Here is a 24,018-nt window from a genome sequence, read left to right as displayed (position 1 = left end):
ATCCATTTAGATCTCTGTGAGTTCAAGGCCACACTGGAAACAGCCAGGTATGATGACACACATCTTTAATCCCAGCACGTGAGATCTCTTGTATTGCTTGGGAAAGACACAAGCCTTTAATCCCAGGAAGTGATGGCAGGAAGCAGAAAGGTATATAAGGTGTGAGGACCAGAAACTACAGGCTCTTAAGCTTTTAGGCTTTAAGCAGCAGTTCAGCTGAGATCCATTCGGATGAGGATTCAGAGGCTTCTAGTTTGAGGAAACAGGATCAGCTAAGAAGTTGGTGAGGTGAGGTTAGCTGTGGCTTATTCTGTTTCTCTGATCTTGTAGAATTTACCCCAATAGTTGGCACTGAGTTTTTTATTAATTAGACCATTTAAGATTCTTGTTACAGATGAGTAGATAGCAGATTCATCTTATAAGTTCTGTTCCTCTGAAGAACCCAAATACACTGAGCTACACTGTGAACCTAAGGCCAGCCTAACCCACATGAGACCTCCATCACAAAACAAGCCACATCCAAAAACAAAGACAAACAAACAAAAGATCAACACGAAACAAAAACACCATAAGGAGATTCTCTAAAATACCTTCTAAGATGGTTTAGAGGACTTCTTCATTCAACCATTTCTTAAAAAGTCAAATGTGCTCATAAAGGTAAAATTAAGTATACAAGCCAAGTGGCTGCATGAGATTGAGTCTGTGATTAAGAGTACTGGCTGCTCTTCCAGAGGACTAACATTCAATTCCCAGCCAACATGGCAGCCACAACTGGTTGTAACTACAGTACCAGGAAATTCAATGTCCTTTCTGGCCTCTAAGGACACAAGGCACATGTGATGCACAGACAGCTATAGACATAAAAATAAATAAACTTAAATTATTTTAGGGGTAAGCCAAGTCTAGAAAAGTAGTAAGTATGTAATATTCATGAATAAAATCCATGTCATATATGTCATAGGAAGGTAACAGAGGAGAGCTAATCCAGGATAGCATCCTGATAATCAATGTCCAGTATCCTACACATTTTGTTAAATAATGAATTTTCTTTTGCTTCAGAAAGCAGCAAAATGGGGAACACATGCTGTTTCTTCAGGAAATGTGACTATTGCCTTTTGGTATGCAACCAATCTTGCCTAGTAGTTGGTGCTAACATCCAACAGTAACTAAACTGTCTTTCTTTCTATACTATGCACATCAGCAACAAAGAACTGTTTCCATGAAAGGATGCTCCTGTGTTTATAGCCAATTTCAGAATAACAAGAAAGCAGAACTCAAAGGTCTGGGAAGAGTCAGGCCAATCACTCACTTTCTCTGCAAGAGCCTCCTCCAAGGTCGTTAGAGCTGTATCTGTGTTGGTGGTATCCGCCTGGAGAGACTTAACTCGCTCTTTCAAGCTGCTCATCTGCTTTTCTTTATCTCTCAGTTGTTCCTGGAGATTTTCAATCTGAAAAAAGTCATTAAAAATGGTAGAAGTAGGCGAAATAACAATTATTTAAAGCATAAACTAATTATGGTGTGGATGTGTTCTCTGTAGAAATAATTTAAAGTTTAATTGTTTCAAAATTATATGCAACACATACCCTTACTACATACCTCTATACCCTTACTACAGCCAGAATCTTACACCACCACAGAGAAAAGATAAGTACTCTATAAATATAATACAAATAGGCAAATCCCGAACAAAAGAAGACAAAGTTGTCTTGTCAAACGGCAAGTCCCAACAGAAAGACAGCGGTGCTGAGAGGGACTCCTGGAACTCGCTTTGGAGACCAGGCTGGCCTCGAACTCACAGAGATCCACCTGCCTCTGCCTCCCGAGTGCTGGGATTAAAGGTGTGTGCCACCACCGCCCGGCCAGATGACCTCTAAGATGCCTCTGGGAATGCCAAGAGAGACTGCTGCACAACAAGTAGAAGGACTAAGAGTACTGCAACCAGACAGGAAACCAAATCAGCTGGGTAAGGGAACCTGTTCATGAATGTTAGTGTTAGATTTTTAAATAACCCATTATCTAAACAGCAAGTATTTTCAATGAAACTTCTCAGTGTGGTCATTCGTTTCTTCACACACTTAGATGCATTCATTTACTCAAAAGAATTATTGATTTCTCCTACCCAAGTACTAACCAGCCTGACGCTGCTTGGGTTAGACAAGACAAGACTGGGCACATTCAAAGTCGTACGTCACTAGACAATTACCAATTTCCCTGTAACAAGCCAGCCACTGACATACTAAGAAAAAAGAAGAGGCCTGCTTTCATTATATAACATGAGAAGAAAGAAAGAGGGCTCCTGTTATAAAGCTAAAGCTGGGCAGTATGTGCACCTTCTGGCCTCCTAAGGAACAGAATGAATTTCAGAAAGAGAGGAATAATTAGAAGTTTTCAATCCTAGAAATGGTCTGTCAACTTTAGATAATTTTCATGGCTGTGGAAATGAAACTGAAACGACTTCAATGAAGACTTGGTAAATAATTCTGAGATTACAGGAACTAAAGATCACCACAAACCAAACATAGTTTGTGCATTTGGTGCATGCCTACAATCTCAGCATGTTGAGATAAAGAGGCAGGAGAAGCAAGAGTTCTGGGTCAAGTTGAGACACAGAGTTAGTTCAAGGCCCGTCTTGGCTACATGAGACTCTATCCTAAAAAACAAACAAGTGACTAAGACACATGGAAAGTAAGGCAAGGACTATAATTAATGTTGTGGCAAAGTACTTTTATGGTTATGTATGTTTGAGGTTCTAAATGCTTCCTATAGTTGGTTTTCCCATTTTCCAAGATTTGGGGAAAGTCTTTGCTATTATTTTTGTTAAAGAGGCTTTCTATGCCTCCAACCTGTACCTCTTCTCCCAATGAGTCTGATATGTGGTCTTTACATTTGCTCTTCATCTTTTCTTATTTTTCTTTTATATTTACTTTCTATTATAATTATTGACTAAAATTTATTATAGTCAAGTTTTTAAAAGTACAGGACTAAGAAAGAATATTACACTATGAAATAGAGAAGTGCCAAGTGATATTTAAAGGCAAATACCTTAGCCAGTGAAAAACTTCATATAAGGTACTCTACATGCTAGGAGGATATGGAACGAGGCATTTCAGTCCTCAAAGAAAATAACTACAAACCAAGATTATTGCAACTGGACAAGGCTTAGGGGAACCCTTAACACTCAGAAGAGAATTTATTAAACACCATCATTAAGAACATTATATCCAACTAGAATAAAAGATAATTTAATGAGAAATAATAAAGAAATATTGCCAACACAATAAACTATGAAATTTGTATCTAGATATAGATAGAGAAATGAGAAAAATGTTCAAAGCTATATGAAGAAAACTGGAATGAAATACAATAATTTCATATGCCCCAAGTGTTGAAAGGGTGCAAAAACAAAAAACAAAAAAACAAACCTACTAGACAAAGAGATATACTGCAGAATATTACTTTAACTGTGTAAAGGTATGTTACTTTTGTTTATGTTGCATTTGTTTAATTGTGTAAAGATGTGTTGCATCTGTTTTATCTGGCCTGCCAAAGGCACCTGATTGGTCTAATAATTAATAAGCTGAAAGGCCAATAGTTAGGCAGAAGAGGGATAGGTGGGACTGGCAGGCAGAGAGGATAAGTAGGAGGAGAAATCTAGGCTCAAGAAGAAAGAAAGGAAAGAGAGAAGGAGGAAGAGAAGAGAATGAGAGAGATGCCCGAGGCAAGAAGCCAGGCAGCCATCAGCCCGCCAGACACAGAGACAGCAAGAGAGTAAAAAAAAAAAAAAAAACGTAAGAAGCCCTGAGGCAAAGGTGCACAGAGAGAAACAAGAAACAGGTTAAGTTACAAGAGCTAGCAAGAAAAGAGCTAAGCCAAAGCCAAGCATTCAAAACAAGTAAGTCTCTATGTCACAATGTGGGAGCTGGTTGGTTGCCCAAAAGAAAAAGCCTGGTGGGGGTTGGGGGGGTGGGGGGTAGAGGGACGGGAATACTGAAGCCTCAATAGAACAGTGGGTAACATGAATACCGAAAATAAATTTGTAGAACTAGAAAAAAAAAATCAAAAAAAATATAAAAAGTCTCTAAGTAGCCATGGAAACCTGAGTAAAAAGCACCAGTGCCGGCACTGCCGCAGGCTCCACTGCAGGCACTGCCCTGCTGCAGGCTCCACTGCAGGCACTGCCGCAGGCTCCACTGCAGGCACTGCCCTGCTGCAGGCTCCACTGCAGGCTCTGCCGCAGGCTCCACTGCAGGCACTGCCCTGCTGCAGGCTCCACTGCAGGCACTGCCGCAGGCTCCACTGCAGGCACTGCCCTGCTGCAGGCTCCGCTGCAGGCACTGCACTGCCGCAGGCTCCACTGCAGGCACTGCACTGCCGCAGGCTCCACTGCAGGCTCCGCCACAGGCTCCACTGCAGGCACTGCCGCAGGCTCCACTGCAGGCACTGCCCTGCTGCAGGCTCCACTGCAGGCACTGCCCTGCCGCAGGCTCCACTGCAGGCACTGCACTGCCGCAGGCTCCACTGCAGGCTCCGCCACAGGCTCCACTGCAGGCTCTGCCGCAGGCTCCACTGCAGGCACTGCCCTGCTGCAGGCTCCGCTGCAGGCTCCGCCACAGGCTCCGCTGCAGGCACTGCACTGCCGCAGGCTCCACTGCAGGCACTGCACTGCCGCAGGCTCCGCTGCAGGCACTGTAACAAAAAGAACGTCGCCGGCACAAAAGCAGACAGGAACCAGGTGGACACACGTGAACTCATCAAGGAACTTTCAACTGAGTCTCAATGAGAGGCGTTAAAAATATGTGTTCAATAAAGGGCAGTTGATGGGAAAACTGGACATCCAAATATACAAGACTGAAACTAGACCCTTATCTTACTCTAAAAACAAAAAACAAGAGGCTTTAAGATCAAAAATTTAATTTGAAACCACTAGAGTAAGGCCTAGGGGAAAACTTCAGAATACTGACTGACACAGGCAGATTTCCTACGTAAGACTCCAACTACACATAGAACTAAAAAAGTTTAAGAAAGTCTGAGGAGACATCAAAGAAATATAAATAGCCACTAACTGTGAAAAATGCTCATTTAGCATTCAGGCGAATGAAAACTTACTGCAGTTAAAATTGATATTTTAGTAAAATTTGGGCAAAGTAGAGCCCTCATACATTGTTAGGAATGTAAGTGAATAATGCCAGTGTGCAATATAATATGGAGGTCCCTCCAAACATTAAAGATAGAACTCCCATATCATTTTCCCACCTCTGAGTTTTTAATATGAAAATGGAATCCATAAATGTGGTGGTTTGAATGAAAACGGCCCCCATAGACTCATAAGCAGTAGCATTATTGGAGGTGTGGCTTTGTTGGAGGAAGTGTGTCACAGGAGGTGGGCTTTGAGGTCTCAGAAGCTCAAGCCAGGCCCAGTGGCTCACCCTCTCTTCCTGATACCGGCCAATCTCTTGGCTCCTTTCCCATGTGTCACTGCCATGCTTCCTGCCATGACGATATTGGACCAAACCTCCGAAACTGTAAGCAGCCCCAATTAAATGTTTTTCTTATGAAGAATTGCCATGGTCATCTGGGCGGCAGTAGTACATGCCTTTAATCCCAGCACTGGGGAGGCAGAGCCAGGTGGATCTCTGTGAGTTCGAGGCCAACCTGGTCTACAGAGCAAGATCCAGGACAGGCACCAAAACTACGCAGAGAAACTCTGTCTCAAAAAAACAGGAAAAAAAAATTGCCATGATCATGGTGTCCCTTCACAGCCATAGAAACCCTAACTAAGACAGCATACTAGAGATATATGCAAGTTTGCTGTAAAATTCACAATAGCCAAGTGTGGAATCGGCCTAAGTGCCAAACAATTGGTGAACAAAAATGGTAAACAACAGTATTACTAGCCATGAAGAACAAGATCCTGACTTTCAGGAAAATAAATAGAAGAGGAAGGCAAATTAAATATTTAAACTCCTATGTGTTTTTTGTTTTCATATATGGAAAGAAAAGGACCTGAAACTAGAAAATGTGCTAAGAAGGGGACCAAGGGAAACCAAGAAGAGGGTATAAAAGTGGGTAGACATGATCAGTAAGTACACTGGAAGTTTTATTAGTATGGTATTATTATAATCTTTTCTGTGACTTTAGAGATATAAAGATCCTATTTCATAAAATTTTACTCATGCAGAAATTTAATGCACGCTTAAATAGGTATTACTGGTTTTTGTCTATAACAGGTAGAACATGCATACAAAAAAAATTCTGTATTTTTTTCTTGTATTTTTATGAGACAGGATTTCTGCACTGTGGAGTAATCCTATTATACACTGTGTTTCTCTCATTGTTAAGCTGATTGGCCAATAGCTAGGTAGGATTTTCAGGGCAGAGGGAATGCAGAGAAGGGCAGGGTCTGAGGAGTCTCAAGATATGCAGGAGAAAGAGAAAGACTTGAATTTGCCGTACTGAGATAAGGTACCAAGCCACATGACAGAGCATAGATAAGAAATATGAGTTAATTTAAAATGTAAGCATTAGCTGGTAACAAACCTGAGCGATTGCCAAGCATTTATAATTATAATAAGTCTCTGAATGGTTATTTGGAAGCGGCGGCCGAGACACAGAGAAACTGCACCTACATTTCTCTGTGTAGCCCTGGCTGTCCTGGAACTCGCTCTGTAGACCAGGCTGACCTGGAACTCATAGAGATCTGCTTGTCTCTGCCCCGAGTGCTGGGGAAAAAAGGTGTGCACTACCACCGACCATGATGCTAATTTTTATTGACAGACATGAAGACTACGGAAATGAATAGTCTACCACTTCTGCATGATTTTACTTTCTACTCTACTTCTAGTTACCAGGGGTTAATCATAATCTGAAAATATTAGACGAAACATTCTAGGGAAAAAGCAATTCAGCCGGGTATGGTGGTACTAAACCATAGTCTTGGATTTCAGGAAGCTGAGACAGGAGGATCATGAGGTCAAAGCCAGCTTGGGTTGTATTCAAGAAACTGTCGAAAAACTCACACTGTGGAAAGGGGGGACCTACTATGTTTTATAAACTTTCAATTGCACACTGTTCCAAAAAGTATGATTAACCTTCACTCCTCTATCTAGCATATCCACACTATAGACAGTATCCAGACAAATTGCTGTGTAAGGTGACCCATTTTGCAATCCCAAGGACTTTTTGTTTTACATTTAATTTATTTATTATGTGGTTGTGTGGGTACACTTATGCCTTGGTGTGTTTATGAAAAACAGAGGACAACTTGCTAGAGTCAGTTCTCTTCTCCCACCATGTGGGTTCCAGAGATCCAACTCAGGTTGTCGGGTTCAGTGGCAAGCCTCACTGGTCCTCTATGGGCTCTTTATGTATAACCTACCTGTTATAAACAAAAAACAGTAAGTACCTATTTAAGCATGCATCAAATTTCTGCATGAATAAAAATTTTTAATAATCAAACGAACTGGAGTTTATTCTAAAGAGAAAATCTAACACAGGTGAACTGAAATAGAAATATTCTTTATTTTAAAAAGTTACTCTAAGATTAATTTCTTGAAACCTCTCTCATCATCACATTACTGAGTTGAAAATAAAATAGCATATGAGGCTGTCTTCTCCATACCTGATTTATACTTTATTTTTATAGAAAAACTGATACCAGAGGAAAAATAAAACTAAATTCAACACTGCACGAGGAATACCAAATCTACATACCAATTATACACTGCCACAGATTTTTTTATACACTAAAAAAAGATTTACCAACATCTTTTATTCTGGTTTTTATCAGCATTGGACAGTTGTCAGGAGTCATCACGTTTCATTGAGTGGCTTATGAGTAGACATAAATCCACATAAGTCCAGTCAAGAGGAACTGAGTACTCTGCCTTAATCCCTGCCAAGAGAGGCTTCCTCTACCAAAGAAATCCCAAAGTACTTCCTGCAATCACCCGGACCACTTGAGAAACAGCTTTGACAATACCTCCACAAGCTTTTTTAAGCAGAATTAAATTTATGATGATGAAGCCCATCAATCAGAAAGGCCCTCCCTCCCCTTCATTTTCTGCAAACACCTTCCAGTATCGATGGTAGAAGTAGTCTGGATGATCATAAACTTACAAAAACAGAAACACACTAATGCACAGTGAATTTTTCTTTCTTCAAGTAAGAGCCCTAATTTCTGTCATCCTACAGTTTGATAAAGTGTACTAACAAGACACAACTAGAACCATAAAGAGCAGCTTTTATATTGCCTATTTATTTTGGCCTCCGGCCTTTATTTAACTAAGCATATTTCTATTTATTAGAAAATACAAGAACACAGAGCATAGTGGCACAAGTCTTTAGTCCCAGCACCAGGAAGGCAGAGGCAGGTGGATTTCTGAGTTCAAGGTCAGCCTGGTCTACAGAGTGAGTTCCAGGACAGCCAGGGCTGTCTGTCTGGGGGGGGGGGGTTGGGTTTGGGGAACAATGTAAGAATGAAGACTATTTATTGAATGATTTCTCCTAACTGACCAACAGGCAGCAGTATTCACAGTGCAAATACACTTGACAAATGGATAATTCAAGTCCTGTGTAAGAAAAAATGGGACAAATAAAATTTTACCACACTCCTGAGAGGTTCATAATTACAAATGTGTAAGTTTCTGAAATTTTCTATTCATATTTTCAGATCAGAGTTAGCTTCAGGTAACTGCAACTACAAAAGAAAAATGGTGAGGGAAGGTACTACTATATGTAAGAAGTATATGGATGACCCTTACAAAAATACAACCCAAATAGATTTTAATTGCAAGAAAGGGAATTTCCTAATGGTCTTGTTCATTGTATAGAACACTACCTTCTAAGATCTTTTGCATAATGAACTAGATAAAAAGCAGCAAAAGTTGCTGAGACCAAAATCACTGCCTGTCAAGATCTATTAGGAAGCAATTACGAAAATAGTTGAAATTCTTTTTACATCATGTTGGCATATGTTAAAAATTCTGCAAAGCTGGGGAGAGACTCAGTAACTAAGAGTACTGGTTGCTCTTCTAGAAGACCCAGGTTTGATTCCCAACACCCACATTGTGACTCACAACTGTCTATAACTCCAGTTCCAGGAAATACGATGCCCTCTTCCAGCACCTGCAGTCACCAGGTATGCATGTAGTACGCAGACATTTATACATACAAAATAATAGAAACATTTTTTGAAAACTTTGCACAGCTTAAATGTACTGAAATTGCTAAAAGACCAAGCCTGAGAGAACAGCAACAGTGTGACTGCATTTATGATCTCGGTGTCTATCCTGTGTGTGAACCAATGCTTTCAGCTTTCTAGTTACAATGGCTAAACAGATTAAACCATCTCAGATCTAATAAAAGAATATGTTTTTTAATAATTAAATCAGCACACTAGGCTTAGTTTCCAACAGAAAAACTTCATCTATTATTTGTAACACTAACCAAGTCAGTGAAAGTCAAAGACAAAGCAAAAGGAGACTGGCCAAAGTGTGCGCACTAGGGGATAGGCAACCATTACAGCTCATATTCTCAAGAACTAAGATACAGAGATGGGCTTATTATGTACTGTTGTATAAAGAAAGTTTATTAAAAATATGTCCAATATTTTTCCAATTTAAAAGCGAAGCTTAGGAGCTGGAGAGGTGCTTCAGAGGTTGAGAGCCCTTCCTGCCCTTGCAGAGGACCTGAGATCAGTTGCCATCATTCAGGTCAGGCAGCTCACAATCAAAAGGAACTCCAGCTCCGGAGGATCCTACACTGTCTTCTAGACAACACCAGCACCTGCATATATACACTCACATTCCAACATACAGACAATACACACCATTTTTTTAAAAAAAAAATATCAAATCTAAAAAAGAAGCTTATTTTTACGCATTTTTCTTTTTGGGGGGGTGGGTTTTTTGTTTTTTTGGGTTTTTTTTTTTTTTTTTTTTGAGACAAGGTTTCTCTGTGTAGTTTTGGTGCCTGTCCTGTATCTTGCTCTGTAGACCAGGCTGGCCTCGAACTCACAGAGATCTGCCTGGCTCTGCCTCCCGAGTGCTGGGATTAAAGATGTGTGCCATTACCACCTGGCACATTTTTCTCTTTTTAGCTTTGCCACATTTTTCAAATATCCAGGATAGATATTCATAGTTTTATTGATAATGACGAAAGAAAAAAATAAGTCATATGCACTCAGTAACACAGAAACTCTCTAGGGGGCCAGGGAGATGGCTCACCAGGTAGAGGTGCTTACGCAGAGGCCGGGCAGCCAAGGTTTCATCTCCAAATGCCTTAAGGTGGCAAGCATGAACTAACTCCCTGAACTGTCCTCCAACCTCCACAGTAGTGCCAAGGCACACCATTCATACACACAAATTATTAATTTCATAGAAACCTCTAAGGATTTCTACAAGGCATCCAAACAAACTTTTATTTAACCTAAGGCTTTCACAGGCTCATTCTTGAGACATAATAAACTTAGCTGTCAACTGGGGAGTTTTCTGTAAAACCAAAGAAAGGCTGGGCGACAACAAATAAAAGAAACCTTTGAGACTTAATTAATAATAAGTCTGTAGGAAATAATCATAAGATACTTCACTTGTTTAAAATGTAAATTTCAGTTAATTTCACCAAGGCAAAATAAGCAAGCAAGGGGAAAAAAAAAACAGAAGGGATCCCTGGTACATCTGTGCAAACCAACTCAAGATGCTGACATGCATCAAGCAAGAAGCTGTAAAGTTTTAAAACTGATTCTGAAGGTAGCTCAGATTCGAATATTTACCTTTTTTCAAGCTCACTGATTTATTATAGAGAAAAGAAATTTACTATAACACCAAGACTCCTTCAAGGAGAATTCTAGGAAGCAGGAGTCCAATGACAATCACACTGTGACCCCTGGCCATCTGCAATTGCCTCCTGTACTCTCTGAACACAGGGATATACTAATGTATACAGATATGGAGAGTACATAAGAACTGGAAGACTATGAGGGGCAACGCAGCCCAGAGGAACCAGGCCGGCTTAGTCAAGGGGCTAACAACCTGGCTATTACCACTGCCATCACTGTGTCAAAGTACCAATTACTTCCCAGGACACCCAGGACACCTTCCCAGAGAACTCAAATGCCAAAAACAGGATGACAAGGGAAACCACTCCCTAGTGTCCTTGCTCCTGGAACAATGTGTAAATTGATAAGCACTGTGGATTTAGTATTACAAAGAAAATATCTCTGCAGGGCTGCCTAACTTCTTCGTAGTAAGTTACATTACAGTAGTGCACTGCAGACAAGTTTCTTACATTCTTTACTGAAAATGTTCAAGGCTAAAAGAAAGAACACTGAATTCTATTTCTCTCCTGAATAATTTTAACAGGACAATAAAGATGGCTATAGTCACTCAAGTCAAATTCATGATGTGAGAATTGGTTATAATTTTCTCACAGGCCAGGTAATTTCAGAGTAAAGCTCTAAAGGGAATTTTTTGAGTACTTAATACAAAGGGCTGTCAAGATAGCTCAGTGCATAAGGGTGACTGCCACTGCCCTTCAAAATTGGAGCTCAATCCTGGAAGCCACATGGTGGAAGGGAGAACCAATCTCAAAAGCAGATTACAGAAAGGTGAAACAAAGGATGTCCTAAGAGGAGGTAAAAACACTCCATCCTCCAGGAAAGCTGTTTTAACAGGAAGTAAACAAATCAAAAGAGCTTCAATCAGTCCCTGAAACTGAGCAGATCCCCAGGCCTCTCCCTCCCTAATAGTATAAAATAGTAGACTGCTGGGGAAAAACTGAGAAAAGCTGAGCTACTTACAAGAGGCTGAGACAAAGTAGCATGGAAGAAACTGATCAGCCCAAGAGCCCAGAAGAAACAAAGACCAGCATAGCTGCTGGAAGAAGCTCAGACCAACTGACTCAGAAGGAAAAGATGCCTGCAACTGCTGAGCCGCCTGCAGGCTGTACAGTGTGCTCCAGGTTGCTAACTTTCGTGGACAGCCACTGTGCTGAGTGAGGTAGGCTTGTGCTGATGCAGCTGTGTTTGCCTCATTTCTACTCCTGAAAGTAATGCCTCAGCCACATTCTTGCATGTAACCCCAGTAAAACTCACTGATTCACCAAGGTGGACTTTGGTCCTATCCAAACTCTGGTCTGTCATCAGTTCCCTAACTGAGGTGAGTAAACGTTTAAGTCTTCCCAGGAATAGTGTCACACAACAATGAAGACATAAACAGATTCTAAATTTCACACAAGGAAATGGAGAACCACAAATAGCTAGGCATCACTAAATTTAAAAAAGTATGGTGGAAATAATAGCTTATTAATATATACCACAAATAACAAAACTTGAAACAAAGCCACTAAATATAGACCAATAAAAGAAACATTCTAACACATAAGTTTTGAAATATACCACAAAATTCATGTTATTAAAAAATTAACTGATTAAACAGACATTCATACATACAGTCAAAAACCAAACATCTGAAAGTTACAACAAACTAAACATGTTCCGTTTTTAATTGGGAAACAAAACTGCTACAAATCACGCCGGGCGTTGGTGGCGCACGCCTTTAATCCCAGCACTCGGGAGGCAGAGCCAGGCGGATCTCTGTGAGTTCGAGGCCAGCCTGAGCTACCAAGTGAGCTCCAGGAAAGGCGCAAAGCTACACAGAGAAACCCTGTCTCGAAAAACAAAAAAAAAAAAAAACTGCTACAAATCACTAAAAAGTAAATAAACCTATGAACAGACACTTTGCAGAAATGAAAATTCAAAGACCTTAAATACCTAAAACTACATTCCATCGTGTTTACGAGAAAAGAAATACAGCCATAATGCCAAACTATCTCCTCATTACCAGGTTGGCAGAAGCAAAAAGGCTGATAAAAACCCACTCTAGATAAGCCTTTAGGGGTCACACCCTCATACACTGGTGGTAGGAAACAGCTGATACTTGGGAAGGTCACCAAAATTATAAATGCCTATCATGCCAGGTGGTGGCACACGCCTTTAATCCTAGCACTCAGGAGGCAGAGCCAGGCAGATCTCTGTGAGTTCGAGGCCAGCCTGGTCTACAAAGCAAGATCCAGGACAGGCACCAAAACTATATGGAGAAACCCGGTCTCGAAAAATCAAAAAAGAAATGCCTATCATTTCACCAAGGTATTCTACTTCAAGGAGTTGATCCTAGAAAGGTAATTTATACAAATATAAGCTAACTGTAAATATTTTTTTGTAACATTATTTTATATAAAGCAGAAAATGTAGCCATGCCACCCAGAATAAACTTTGCTAGCATAACTGTAAAACATCAATACAATAATAATGCCTTTGGAACACCTATCCTTGGGTGGAGCTTGGAAACATTAACTTTTAAAAAAGGAAAAGTAATAGGAATGGTAAGATTTGTGTCAAAACGCATGCACACATGTACACACATACATATACTTTTGCCTGTATATATATATATATTATGCAGGTGTCAAGAATACCTCAAAAATGTAAACAGAATAAGAATATATATTTGCTTCTCTATGTGCAAGCTATCTCTGAAGCATAGAGGAAGTGAGCACGTGGGTAGAAAGATATAAAAAGCACCAGATTTTTGTTGTTGTTGTTTAAGACAGGGTTTCTCTGTTTAACAGACTGTCCTGGAACTCACTCTGTAGAGCAAGCTGGCCTCGAACTCACAGAGATCCACCTGCCTCTGCCTCCCAAGTGCTGGGATTAAAGGCATATGCCACCACTGCCTGGCAAAAGTCACCAGATTTTTAAAACAACAAATTAGCATGCACTAACAGAACAGTCAACTGATATTTAGAGTGTTCAAAGCTTTACAATTGAAAAAATAAATGAGAACAAATGAACATAAAGTGAAAACACAGGATATGATCCTCTTCCGAAAAAAGGCTAAGTCTTTGCCAAATTCAGCAAAGAAGGTTCTTCCTTGGTGACTGTTAGCAAGTTAACAGTAAACTAGGAAAATGTTAAACACTGCAAATCTATCATTTCAACAGAAATGAACCACAAATGACATGTCTATAGCTATTACCTCAAGGACAGCTTTTATATAAGTTAAAAACTAGAAAAAATATTAGTAGTTTTAATTTTATTCCAAAATAAGCCCATTTCCAATAATGATTATGGTCAAAGAGGTGAGCCAGGCTTCCACTACTGCATGTTACTACCTCATGAGGAGTGCTGCAATCGAGGGACAAAGTAAAGCAACTCAGCTTGCAGGTCTGTCCTGTACATTATATGCTTAATACAGCAGGAAGCTGTACTCTTCAAAACTGTCACCTAAGCAATGAAGTGGATGATCCATGTGCTACTAATAGATGTCTATTCCAATGAAAGAAAGATAGTAGGTTAGCTGGCCAAATACTGTGTCAATTTCTAAGATACTTCTAAGAAACAGGATGAGAAATCCTACTGAAAGACAGTCATACTGCTGAGCTCACGAAAGGCTGACTTGTAGAGCAGCTTTAGCAATCTACCTCCTGCAACAATGATTCCAAGTCCTCTGCAAAATGTAAACAGAAGGAGAGCAGTTCTAATGGTCAGGTGGCAGAGTGCTCAGAATAAGATTGTCACAAGTGGGCCACTGTGCTCAGAACATCTGTGCTTTACCTTCTTCTGAAGAACATTGACCTTCCGTTCCTTCACGTCCAACATGTCCTTGAGGTCGTGTATCTCTCCAGCTTGTGTACCCTTCTCCTCAGCCATATCTTGAATTTGTTTGGTTTTTTTATTCAGCATAGTCTCCTTTTCTTCCAAACGCAATCGAAGAGCATCCACCTAAGAATAGAAGATATACAAACAATGAACAGAACAGAAAGGAGAGGAATGGTGTTGTGGAATAATCTTTTTGTATACTGTGAAGATCTGTCACTTGGACTGGTTTAATAAAAAGATGAACGACCAATGGCTAGGCAGGATTTGGGGGGCAGATAAGACACTGGGAAGAAGAAGGACAGAGATGTGGAGAGTCACCAGCCAAAGATGGAGGAATCAGGAAAGCAACATGGGCAGTAGAGAATAAAGGTAATAAAGCCACGAGACAGAAAGTAAATTAACAGAAATGGGTTAATTTAAGTTATAAGAGCTAGTTAGAAACAAGCCTAACCTTTCATAATTACATATAAGTCTCTATGTCAGTATTTGGGAGCTGGCTGGTGGGACAGGGAAAGACTAGCTACAGAATAGAAATCCTTGGAATAGAGCTGCCCATATTTTAAAGACAATAAAACTGGGATTCAGAGGAGTTAAATTACTTTATTTTAAAAATTACAATAAGTGAAATGATTAGAACTTACACATTCCAAATTTACTGTATTCAAAAATATCAAATAAAAATCATCGAGGCAGTTCACAGGAGTCAGCAGCCTTCCTCCAAAGAGTGTATTAGTCAGAAAGACTGTTGAAAGAACCAACATTTGACTTGGTCTTTAAATGACAAATAGACCCTTACTAGACCTGAAACAGAAAGCAGAAGTAGTCTAGGAAGGGAAAGAGAGTATTCTGAAACATAAACATCCAACACAGCATCTTTTAGTAAACTCATTTGAGATAGCTGAGCATAAGGCAAAAAGAAGGGCATGAGTTAAGCCTAAAATGACATATAGTAAGGCCCCAACTACCAAATACAGTATTTAATTTTATCCTGTTTGCAAACAAAAGCCAATAGAAGACTTGTAAAGAGGAGGAAATGATGGCCAGTATTTCTGTTCCAGAAATTATAATACTCTGGTCACTGGGAACACAAAGACAATTGTTACTCCCCTCCTTTTGCAGAAGTTGGAACCTAATGGAGAAGACAGGAACATTGGGGAGCACCTAAGTATTTTACAGAAAACACTAGAACTGAAGCATAGTGTTTCTAAAAGTACAGAATAGGGACTGGAGAGATGGCCCAGTGGGCAATGACCAAGCATGCCAAGCTCAGCTCAATCCCCAGAAAACAGAAGTCATCCTCTTACCTCCAATGCATACACTAAATACACAAGTTTAGGAAAAAGAATAACTCAGTTTGAAAGTCTGTGACTGGATGCTAGAGAAGCTTGGACAACTTACGAAGGATGAGCAGATGCTAGCTGGTGAGGAAGATAACGAGAGAACCTTTCAGAGTGCAGGTACCATAAATACCAATGATCAGAGATGTTAACATCCCAAGAAGCTACACAGAGAATAGTTAGGCTACAGGTAGGGGTCACAGGAAAGGAGGCTAATGACAGGTCCACATCAGGGTCAGGTCCAGAAGCTTGAATTTCATTGCCCATAAAAAGGAAAAATGAGAGAGAATAGCCAAAGATAAGCTTTCACCTTTCTGATGAAGAAGACTGGTGAGTTTAGCCTATGGAAGGAAGCAGAACCTTATTTCTTAAAAGTCTCTCTGAAAGTAACTGACATACATGATAATGTTCTAAAAATACCCAACAAGCTAGAAATCCCAAACACCTCAGTCTTCAGTTCTTACAGTTGCAAAAATTAAGTACCACAAACTGGGCAGCTTCAGACAGAATCTATTTTCCCCACTCAGGTCTGGGGACTAAGAAAAGTCTAAAAGTAAGGTATGTGTAGGAACAAGCCTCCCACTGAGTGAGGGCTGGAGCTCTGTCTTGGCCTCTCCCCACGTTCTGATGACTCCTGGAAAATCTTGGCCTTGAATACATCTGCAAAGGCCTGTGGTGTTTGAAAGAAAATGGGCCCCATTTGTTTAGATACTTGCTCCCCAGTTGGTGATCTGTTGGGGAAGGATTAAGAGCTCTGGCATTGTTAGAGGAGGTGTGTCACTAGGGTGGGTTTGAGATTTCAGAAGACTTGCATCATTCCCAGTGTGCTGGCCCTCTGAAGACCAAGAGGCCAGTACTAGGAATAGAGCCCCCCTGCTCCCTTCTCAGAACTCTGTGATCACAGGACTTCTTAGTATTCCTCAAAGTTACAAAAGGCCCTAAGGGGCTCTGAGAGGTTAGCCCTGTCAATATTAACTAAACTCTACATTGAAACTTAAATAGCTCTAGGACTGAGAGCATAGCTCAATTGGTAGTGTGCTGCCCTGGCTCACAGGAAGCACTGGGAATTCAATGCTTACACTGAATTATATTATTGATATAATTGATATAATGATGACAGTATCACATTATTACATAGCAATTTCCTCCAGGTTAAAACATTCCCTCCTAGAGAAAGGCTCTTTAAGACTAGGGAAATTCTAAAAAGGAGGATCCTAAGACTCAAGAAGTACATTTATGTCTAGGAAAACTGAAACTTACATAATTCACAAGGCCCCTCCCCAAGATTATAGAAGCACCACTTTACACCTGTCAGGATGGCTATGATCAAAAACACTAATAACAGTCAATGTTGGAGAGAATATGGAGCAAAGAGAATACTCCTCCACTGTTGGTGGGAATGCTAACTACTGTGGAAATCAGTATGGTGGTTTCTCAGAAAATTGGGAATCGATCTACCTCAAGACCCAGCTATAACACTCTTGGGCATATACACAAGGAATGCTCAATCATACCACAAAGATACATGCTCAACTATGTTCATAGCAGCACTGTTTGTAATAGCCATCTGGAAACAACCTAGATGCCCGTCAACGGAAGAATGGATTAAGAAAATGTGGTACATATACACAATGGAGTACTACTCAGCAGAGAAAAACAATGACAGCATGAAATTTGCAGGCAAATGGATGGAACTAGAAAATATCATCCTGAGTGAGTAACCCAGACCCAGAAGGGTCAACATGGTATGTACTCAATCATAAGTGGATTCTAGATATAAAGCAAAGAACAATCAAACCGCAACCCACAGAACCAGGGAGGCTATATAGCAGGGGGGAACCTAGGATAACTGTGGCTTATAGTGAGTTTTGGTTTTGCTCAACTACTGGGCAATCCTCAATGAAACATTTGACAATTGGGATGGGAATTTGTACTGTACCAAGCTGATAATAGAAAAATAAATTTTAAAAAGGTGGAAAAAAAAAAAAAAAGAATCTAGCTCAGAAAGGCCTTGACCTCCTCTGCTTCCCAAGTGCTGGGAAAAGCACATGCCCCATCCTGCCCTGCTCTATTAAACAGATTCTGTTAATACACTATTAGAAAATATTTTTAATACAAACAATGAAATGGTTTGGAAGCAAAAAAAAAAAAAAAAAAAAAAAAAGATTATAGAAGCAGCAAGGGGAGCTTCTTAGAAGAAACTAGTCGAGCTACCTAAAGGAGAGTCTGTAACCTACCAAGCTGATGGTAAGTCATACAGAGGGCTCTAGGCTTCAGGATTTTGTGAGCTGGGGTAGGCTTTTCAATGATACAACTGCCTTGGGTCCTTCCTGCTCCTGTAAGTACATCCAGTAAACTAAATGTTTCACCAAGTTAGACCTCAATAGAATTGTTACCTTGGTCTGTTGTCAGTTTCCATCTGTGTGAAGAAACATTTGTGTCCCATCTTCCCAATAGATGTCTCACATAACACACATAAGACAGATATGGTAGCATGAAAGGGGACTGGTCGTTTTAAGATGAGCTGACCCTTGCTCCAGGGGTTATACCCTCCATCCCAAGGGAGTTACATGTTGAAACCATTAGAACTTGCTGGCAAGGACAAGACCAATCAGAGAGAAAGAAGGGAAGTTATGAAGGGAAATGAGCCCAGGAGCTCATAAAAAGTCTAACCCAGAGACCCTGGGCAGACTCTCACGTCGGGGGGTCCCTCCCATCCCCTTGATGGAAGCTGTATCTAATCTAATCAAGTCCATCATTTTTTATCTTGTTCTGCCCCTTCTCTGTGGCTGGTGCCTCTCCATTTGAGCTTTTTTGCGGCATTCTCTATCTCTGTCATTTTCACAAGGCCACACCTCCCAACAGTGCCACTCCCTATGAGCCTGTGAGGGCCATTTTCATTCAAACCACCATCAACTTCTTTCTCACTCCCCAACATAAATGCTGCAGGGCAGAGGAGAACAGAAAGTAATATCAATGACAACAAAATAATCTGAGCCACTTTGTATGGGCTACTTTAAAGAATAGTTTGGAAGTTCCTTAGAGAGTTAAACATGCATCTATAGTTACAGTTACTGCATGATCCACAAATTCACTGAGTGAATAACAGTATTATCCACAAAAAGACTTGCACACAGTGTTCATGGAAGGTTCACTTGTGACAGCCAAGAACTAGGACAACTCAAGTGCCGACTGTGGGAACAGTCTATTTAAACTGTGGGGAAGTCTTTGGTCTCTCAAGTTCTTTCAAGTTTTAATTTTAGGAAAATGAAAGGCTATCCATTTCTAAGTTGGAGATGATAACACAGCAGGAAAATATCCTCATCATTTCTCAGTGTTAATCATTCCAATGGCCCAGTGTCTCATGGGATAGCATTTGTGAGGCTCCCCATATGCTGCTTCTTTGCCCAGCGCATGTAGATACATACGGTATACTTCCACATTGAATCAGTTTAATGCTTGGGAATGTGACAATGCTGACCAGTTATAAATACCTGCATGTCACTGTGAGGGATTGCCAAGTTCAAGACCCACAGGAACTGGTGAGTGGAAAGGAATGATAACTCATTATAAACATATAAACCTCTGATGTAAGAGTGACTGGAAACTAGTACAGAAACTATCAAAGTCTCTGCCCTAATTACTAAACTAACTTTTTTTTTTTTTACTAAATATTCAACTCATGTCGTGTGTGTGTGTGTGTGTGTGTGTGTGTGTGTGTGTGTGTGTGTGTCTGTACACACGTGCACATATGCACTCACAGTTTTTTTTATGCCATACAGAATTTAAATGTGCTGGTCAAGTGATCTAAGATAAAACCACCACAAAAACCACTTTGGTACAGCTGTATTGATTTGCTCTGAATTCTGCACCAACCTTATTGGTCTGGAATGACCTGTATGTGTAGTGTAATTTTATATAAGGTCCATATTTTGCAAACCACATAAAATCCTGTAGGAAAATCCCTCAGGAAACACAGTCATCAACCTAACACCACTCCTAGCAGGGGGATAAGGCCTTGTTTATCCCTATGAACTGAGCACAAGAAACATCTATCTCGTTTGCCAAGAACAAAGTCTGTGGTAAATTTGGTAGGCCAACCTACTAAAACCACAAGGTTTTGCTCTACCAATGGAAACAGAAAAATATCTACCTTTCTGCCATTTTCATAATTCTGATCATCAAACTATTAAGCATCCTTGCTTTCTCTTACAAAGCAAATGCACACTTGTACAATAAACAGAGTAGGAAAACCTGCTTGGTTTCTTCCATGTCTCTCTTGGCATTGTCAATGAGAATCTTCCTAACTCTGAATGAACCTTTTCAACATTCTCTATACAGTGCAAAAAATTCCGTCTAGAAAAACTAACTCAGCCCACAGGCTCTATCAATCACCATAATGATAGTTTCTAAATCTTTATTTCTAACCCCAACTAGTTCTAAACCCCTGAGATTCAAAGAATATTCCTATTTAAGCCAGTGTTTCCATTAATAATTTTAGACTTTTTTTCTTCATTTAGGGCCTTTCAAAGAAAAATATTCAAACATGAATAATGTGGATAACTATCAATGTATGTTAAATCTGACTGGAAGTTTCTTTCATGTTATTTCTTGTATTTTCCCTGTAATTTGCAGAGTTCCATGAGAGAGACAGAAATCGACAGAACCGAGATGTAGAGTGTTTGATCTGAAGTTACATCATCTTGTCCAGTAAGATATCTCTGTGGGCAAAGGAGATGTGTTACCAAGCCTAATGGCCTGACTTGGATCCCCAGTTGGAGAAAACCAATTCCTGCAAATTGTTCTCTAACCTCCACACATGGGATGTGGTGTGTGTCTGTGTGCATGTACAAACACAAACATACATGTACACACACAAGATAGGTAGGTGGATGGATGGATGAATGTATGGACTGCTGTGGGATGGTCTGTATGTCAAATTGCTCTGATTGGTCAATAAATAAAACACTGATTGGCCAGTGGCCAGGCAGAAAGTATAGGAGGGACTAACAGAGAGAATTGAGAGAACAGGAAGGCGGAGGGAGAGACTGCTAGCCTCCTGCCATGACCAGCAGCATGTGAAGATGCCGGTAAGCCACGAGCCACGTGGCAAGGTATAGATTTATGGAAATGGATTAATTTAAGCTATAAGAACAGTTAGCAAGAAGTCTGCCACGGCCATACAGTTTGTAAACAACATAAGTCTCTGTGTTTACTGGGTTGGGTCTGAGTGGCTGTGGGACTGGCGGGTGACAGAAATTTGTCCTGACTGTGGGCCAGGAAGGAAAACTCTAGCTACAATGGACAGATAGAGAGATAGATGTAAGGGGCTAGGAAGATGGCTCAGTGGTTAGGAACATGCTGAACTATCATGTGTACAAAAGTCTGAATCCTAGCACTCATGAAACACAGATATAGAAATAAGTAAAGGTTCAAAAAATACAAGTTAAACTTCAAATTTTAGAGACTTTGGGTATAATTCAATGATATTGCATCTTTAGCATGGACAAGGTCCTGGGTTAAAATCCAGGGCACCGCATAAAAAAATACAAATAATAACAACAACAAATTTTTTGCAGGAATGTCACTCAAATATCCTTTGGTTCAATTCCGTAGTGTGGTAGTTTGAATAAAAAATGTACCCTCTAGGCTCATGTATTTGAACTTGGTCCACAATTTGTGATGCTATTTAGAAAGGTTATGGAACCTTTAGAACGTTGAAAGGAGGAAGTATGCCACAAAGGGCAGGTTTTGTGGTTTTTTTGATTTTGTTTGTTTTTGGTTGTTTCGAGACAGGGTGTCTCTGTGTAGTTTTGGTGCCTGTCCTGGATCTCGCTCTGCAGACCAGGCTGGCCGCAAACTCACAGAGATTCACATGGCTCTCCCTCCCCAGTGCTGGGAATAAAGGCGTGCAGCACCACCACCGCCCGGCTGCTTTGTCTATATTTTGCCAGGATGCTAAAATTCTGATGGAGGACACATTCAAAACTAAGATACTAATTAATCTTGAAGAAATTTGCTGGCTGCTTTTAACCAAGTTTACAGTGAGAATTGGGAACAAAACGCAGAGCAGAAAATGTGAAAAATGTACATTGGGACCAGAAAAGGAACACATTTAAGGTGGCAACGAGTTATTTGCTAAAGAGATCAGCACTATTAAAAAGAAGCCAAGTGATGTGCACCAAAACAACAGAAAAGGTACCTTCAAGGCATTTCAGGACCTGCCAGCACCACACCTATCAAAGGCTTCAAAGTGCAAAACTGAAAATGCTTTTGAAGATCTTCTTTTCAAATATAGTGCATCTGGGGTGCTTTACTTACACGGAGCTACCTAAGGAAGTGTTTAACTAGCTGGGCACTTGAAGAACACTGAAGCCATGACCCAGTGAAACTCCTACTGCTTAGTCGGTGACAGGATCCATCATTAGCTACATCGTGCTTGTTTTGCAGCCATGCAGGATACAACAGTCAAGGATGATGCTCCCACCAAAATTTTATGGAAAAAAAAGTCTGAAAGGTCAGGAAATGTATGGCAGGGGGCGGTTCTCTTCTCTCAGGGAGCCAGTATTATAGAAACTTTGAAAGTAAATTTAGCTGCAATGGAGATGTCAAGACACTGGAGAAGTCAGGAATGCGGAATACCTGTTGAGTAAAGTTACATGCACAAAGTGGAGCCAGACCAAGAAAGAGGCCATGGGGGAGGGGGGGTCATAGTCTGAAGGTCGACCTGGGCTCAGAACATGCTCCAGATGTTAGGCATGGAGCTACAGGATTTAATGTCTGTCTCCCTAGCTTTTGGTTTTATTTTAGTTATATCCCTCCTTTCTATGTTCCCATTCCTCCGTTTTGAAATGGGAATGCTTATTATGGGCCATTGAACAGTGGAAATACATAACTTTATTTGTTTGGTTTTTGTTTGTTTTACATGGACCAGTTTCCATTTATTGGACTTGAGTTCTCCATCAAGTATATGAAAAAAATTTAGCCTTAACTGAATTTATCACGGATGGGTATTAGGCAAGCTGTCAAATTCAGGAATACAGAGTACCCCCCTCCCCCAATACTGGCTCCTCTTCAGAGGTACTTATATCATCATTCATGTTTGAGTTCCTCAATAAAAAAATTGAGGAGCTGAAAAGCACATTGGCTGCCAGTATCACATTGGCCCATTGATTCTCCGTTTCCTTACGTTAATGTACTTGTTGTGATGTCGTAATCTCTCTGAAATACTCCAAGCCTTTGGAAGTGAAATCCCACATCAATATCCAGCTTGGCAGCTCTCCCAGGCTCAATATCCATCAGTTTCTTCTTCATCAGCTGTACGAATGACTCCATCTTAGAATTCTGGTATCCCCAGATGCCCAGGGTTTTGTTTGTTTGCTTTTCAGAGTCTCACCATGTAGCCTAGACTGACCTTGAACTCCTGGCAATCCTAATGCCTATTCACTCAAGAAGTAAGACTAAGCATACAACCACCACACCTAATTTATAAACCTTTCTTTTTGATATTTCAAGGGCTGGTGTAACAACTAAGAGACTGCTTTGAGTCTCAGTTGGTACTTTTGAACAATGCTGGAAATGTTGAGACTATGAGAGACTCTTAAGATTAGACTAAATGCATTTTGTATTATGAGAGCACCAAGGACTTTGGTGGGGGTGGGGGAGAGATAGAAAAGGAGTAGAATCCTATGATTTACATCTGAAATGGCTCATGTTTTGAACACTACATCCCAACCTGGTGGTAGAATGTTGGGAGGCTATGGAACCTGTAAGAGGTGAGGTCTGTCTGGTAGGGTACAATAGGTGGGCCTTTGACGGTGACACTGGGGTCCGGTTCCTTTGCACTCTCTGAATCCTGGTTTTAATATATGCTCACAGCACTATGAACTCAACTGTTCCACTATGCTTTCTTCACCATAATGAACTGAAATTCTTGGAATCCATGAGCCAAAATAAATCTGTCCTTTATTATGTTGTTTCTGTGAAGTGCTATGGCCACAGGGATGCTCAAGCAACTAATGCAGGAGC

General features: G+C 40.5%; 1 protein-coding gene across 11 annotated transcripts in view; it reads right to left on the bottom strand.

The window, feature by feature from the left end:
- Positions 1-24,018, bottom strand: part of Erc1 (ELKS/RAB6-interacting/CAST family member 1) — a 334,813-nt gene that overhangs the window by 220,165 nt on the left and 90,630 nt on the right. For all 11 annotated transcript variants that reach the window (XM_028880482.2, XM_028880487.2, XM_028880483.2 and 8 more), the window contains 2 exons: positions 14,609-14,776; positions 1,310-1,447 (listed from right to left, as the gene is read on the bottom strand). In XM_028880482.2, the coding sequence (XP_028736315.1) occupies positions 1,310-1,447; positions 14,609-14,776 (306 nt within the window). The remainder of the gene's footprint in view (positions 1-1,309; positions 1,448-14,608; positions 14,777-24,018) is intronic.

Source organism: Peromyscus leucopus, chromosome 3 (assembly GCF_004664715.2).
Source record: "Peromyscus leucopus breed LL Stock chromosome 3, UCI_PerLeu_2.1, whole genome shotgun sequence".
NCBI lineage: Eukaryota > Metazoa > Chordata > Mammalia > Rodentia > Cricetidae > Peromyscus > Peromyscus leucopus.
Note: the sequence above shows the minus strand (reverse complement) of the source record. Positions and strands in the feature narration are given on the sequence as shown.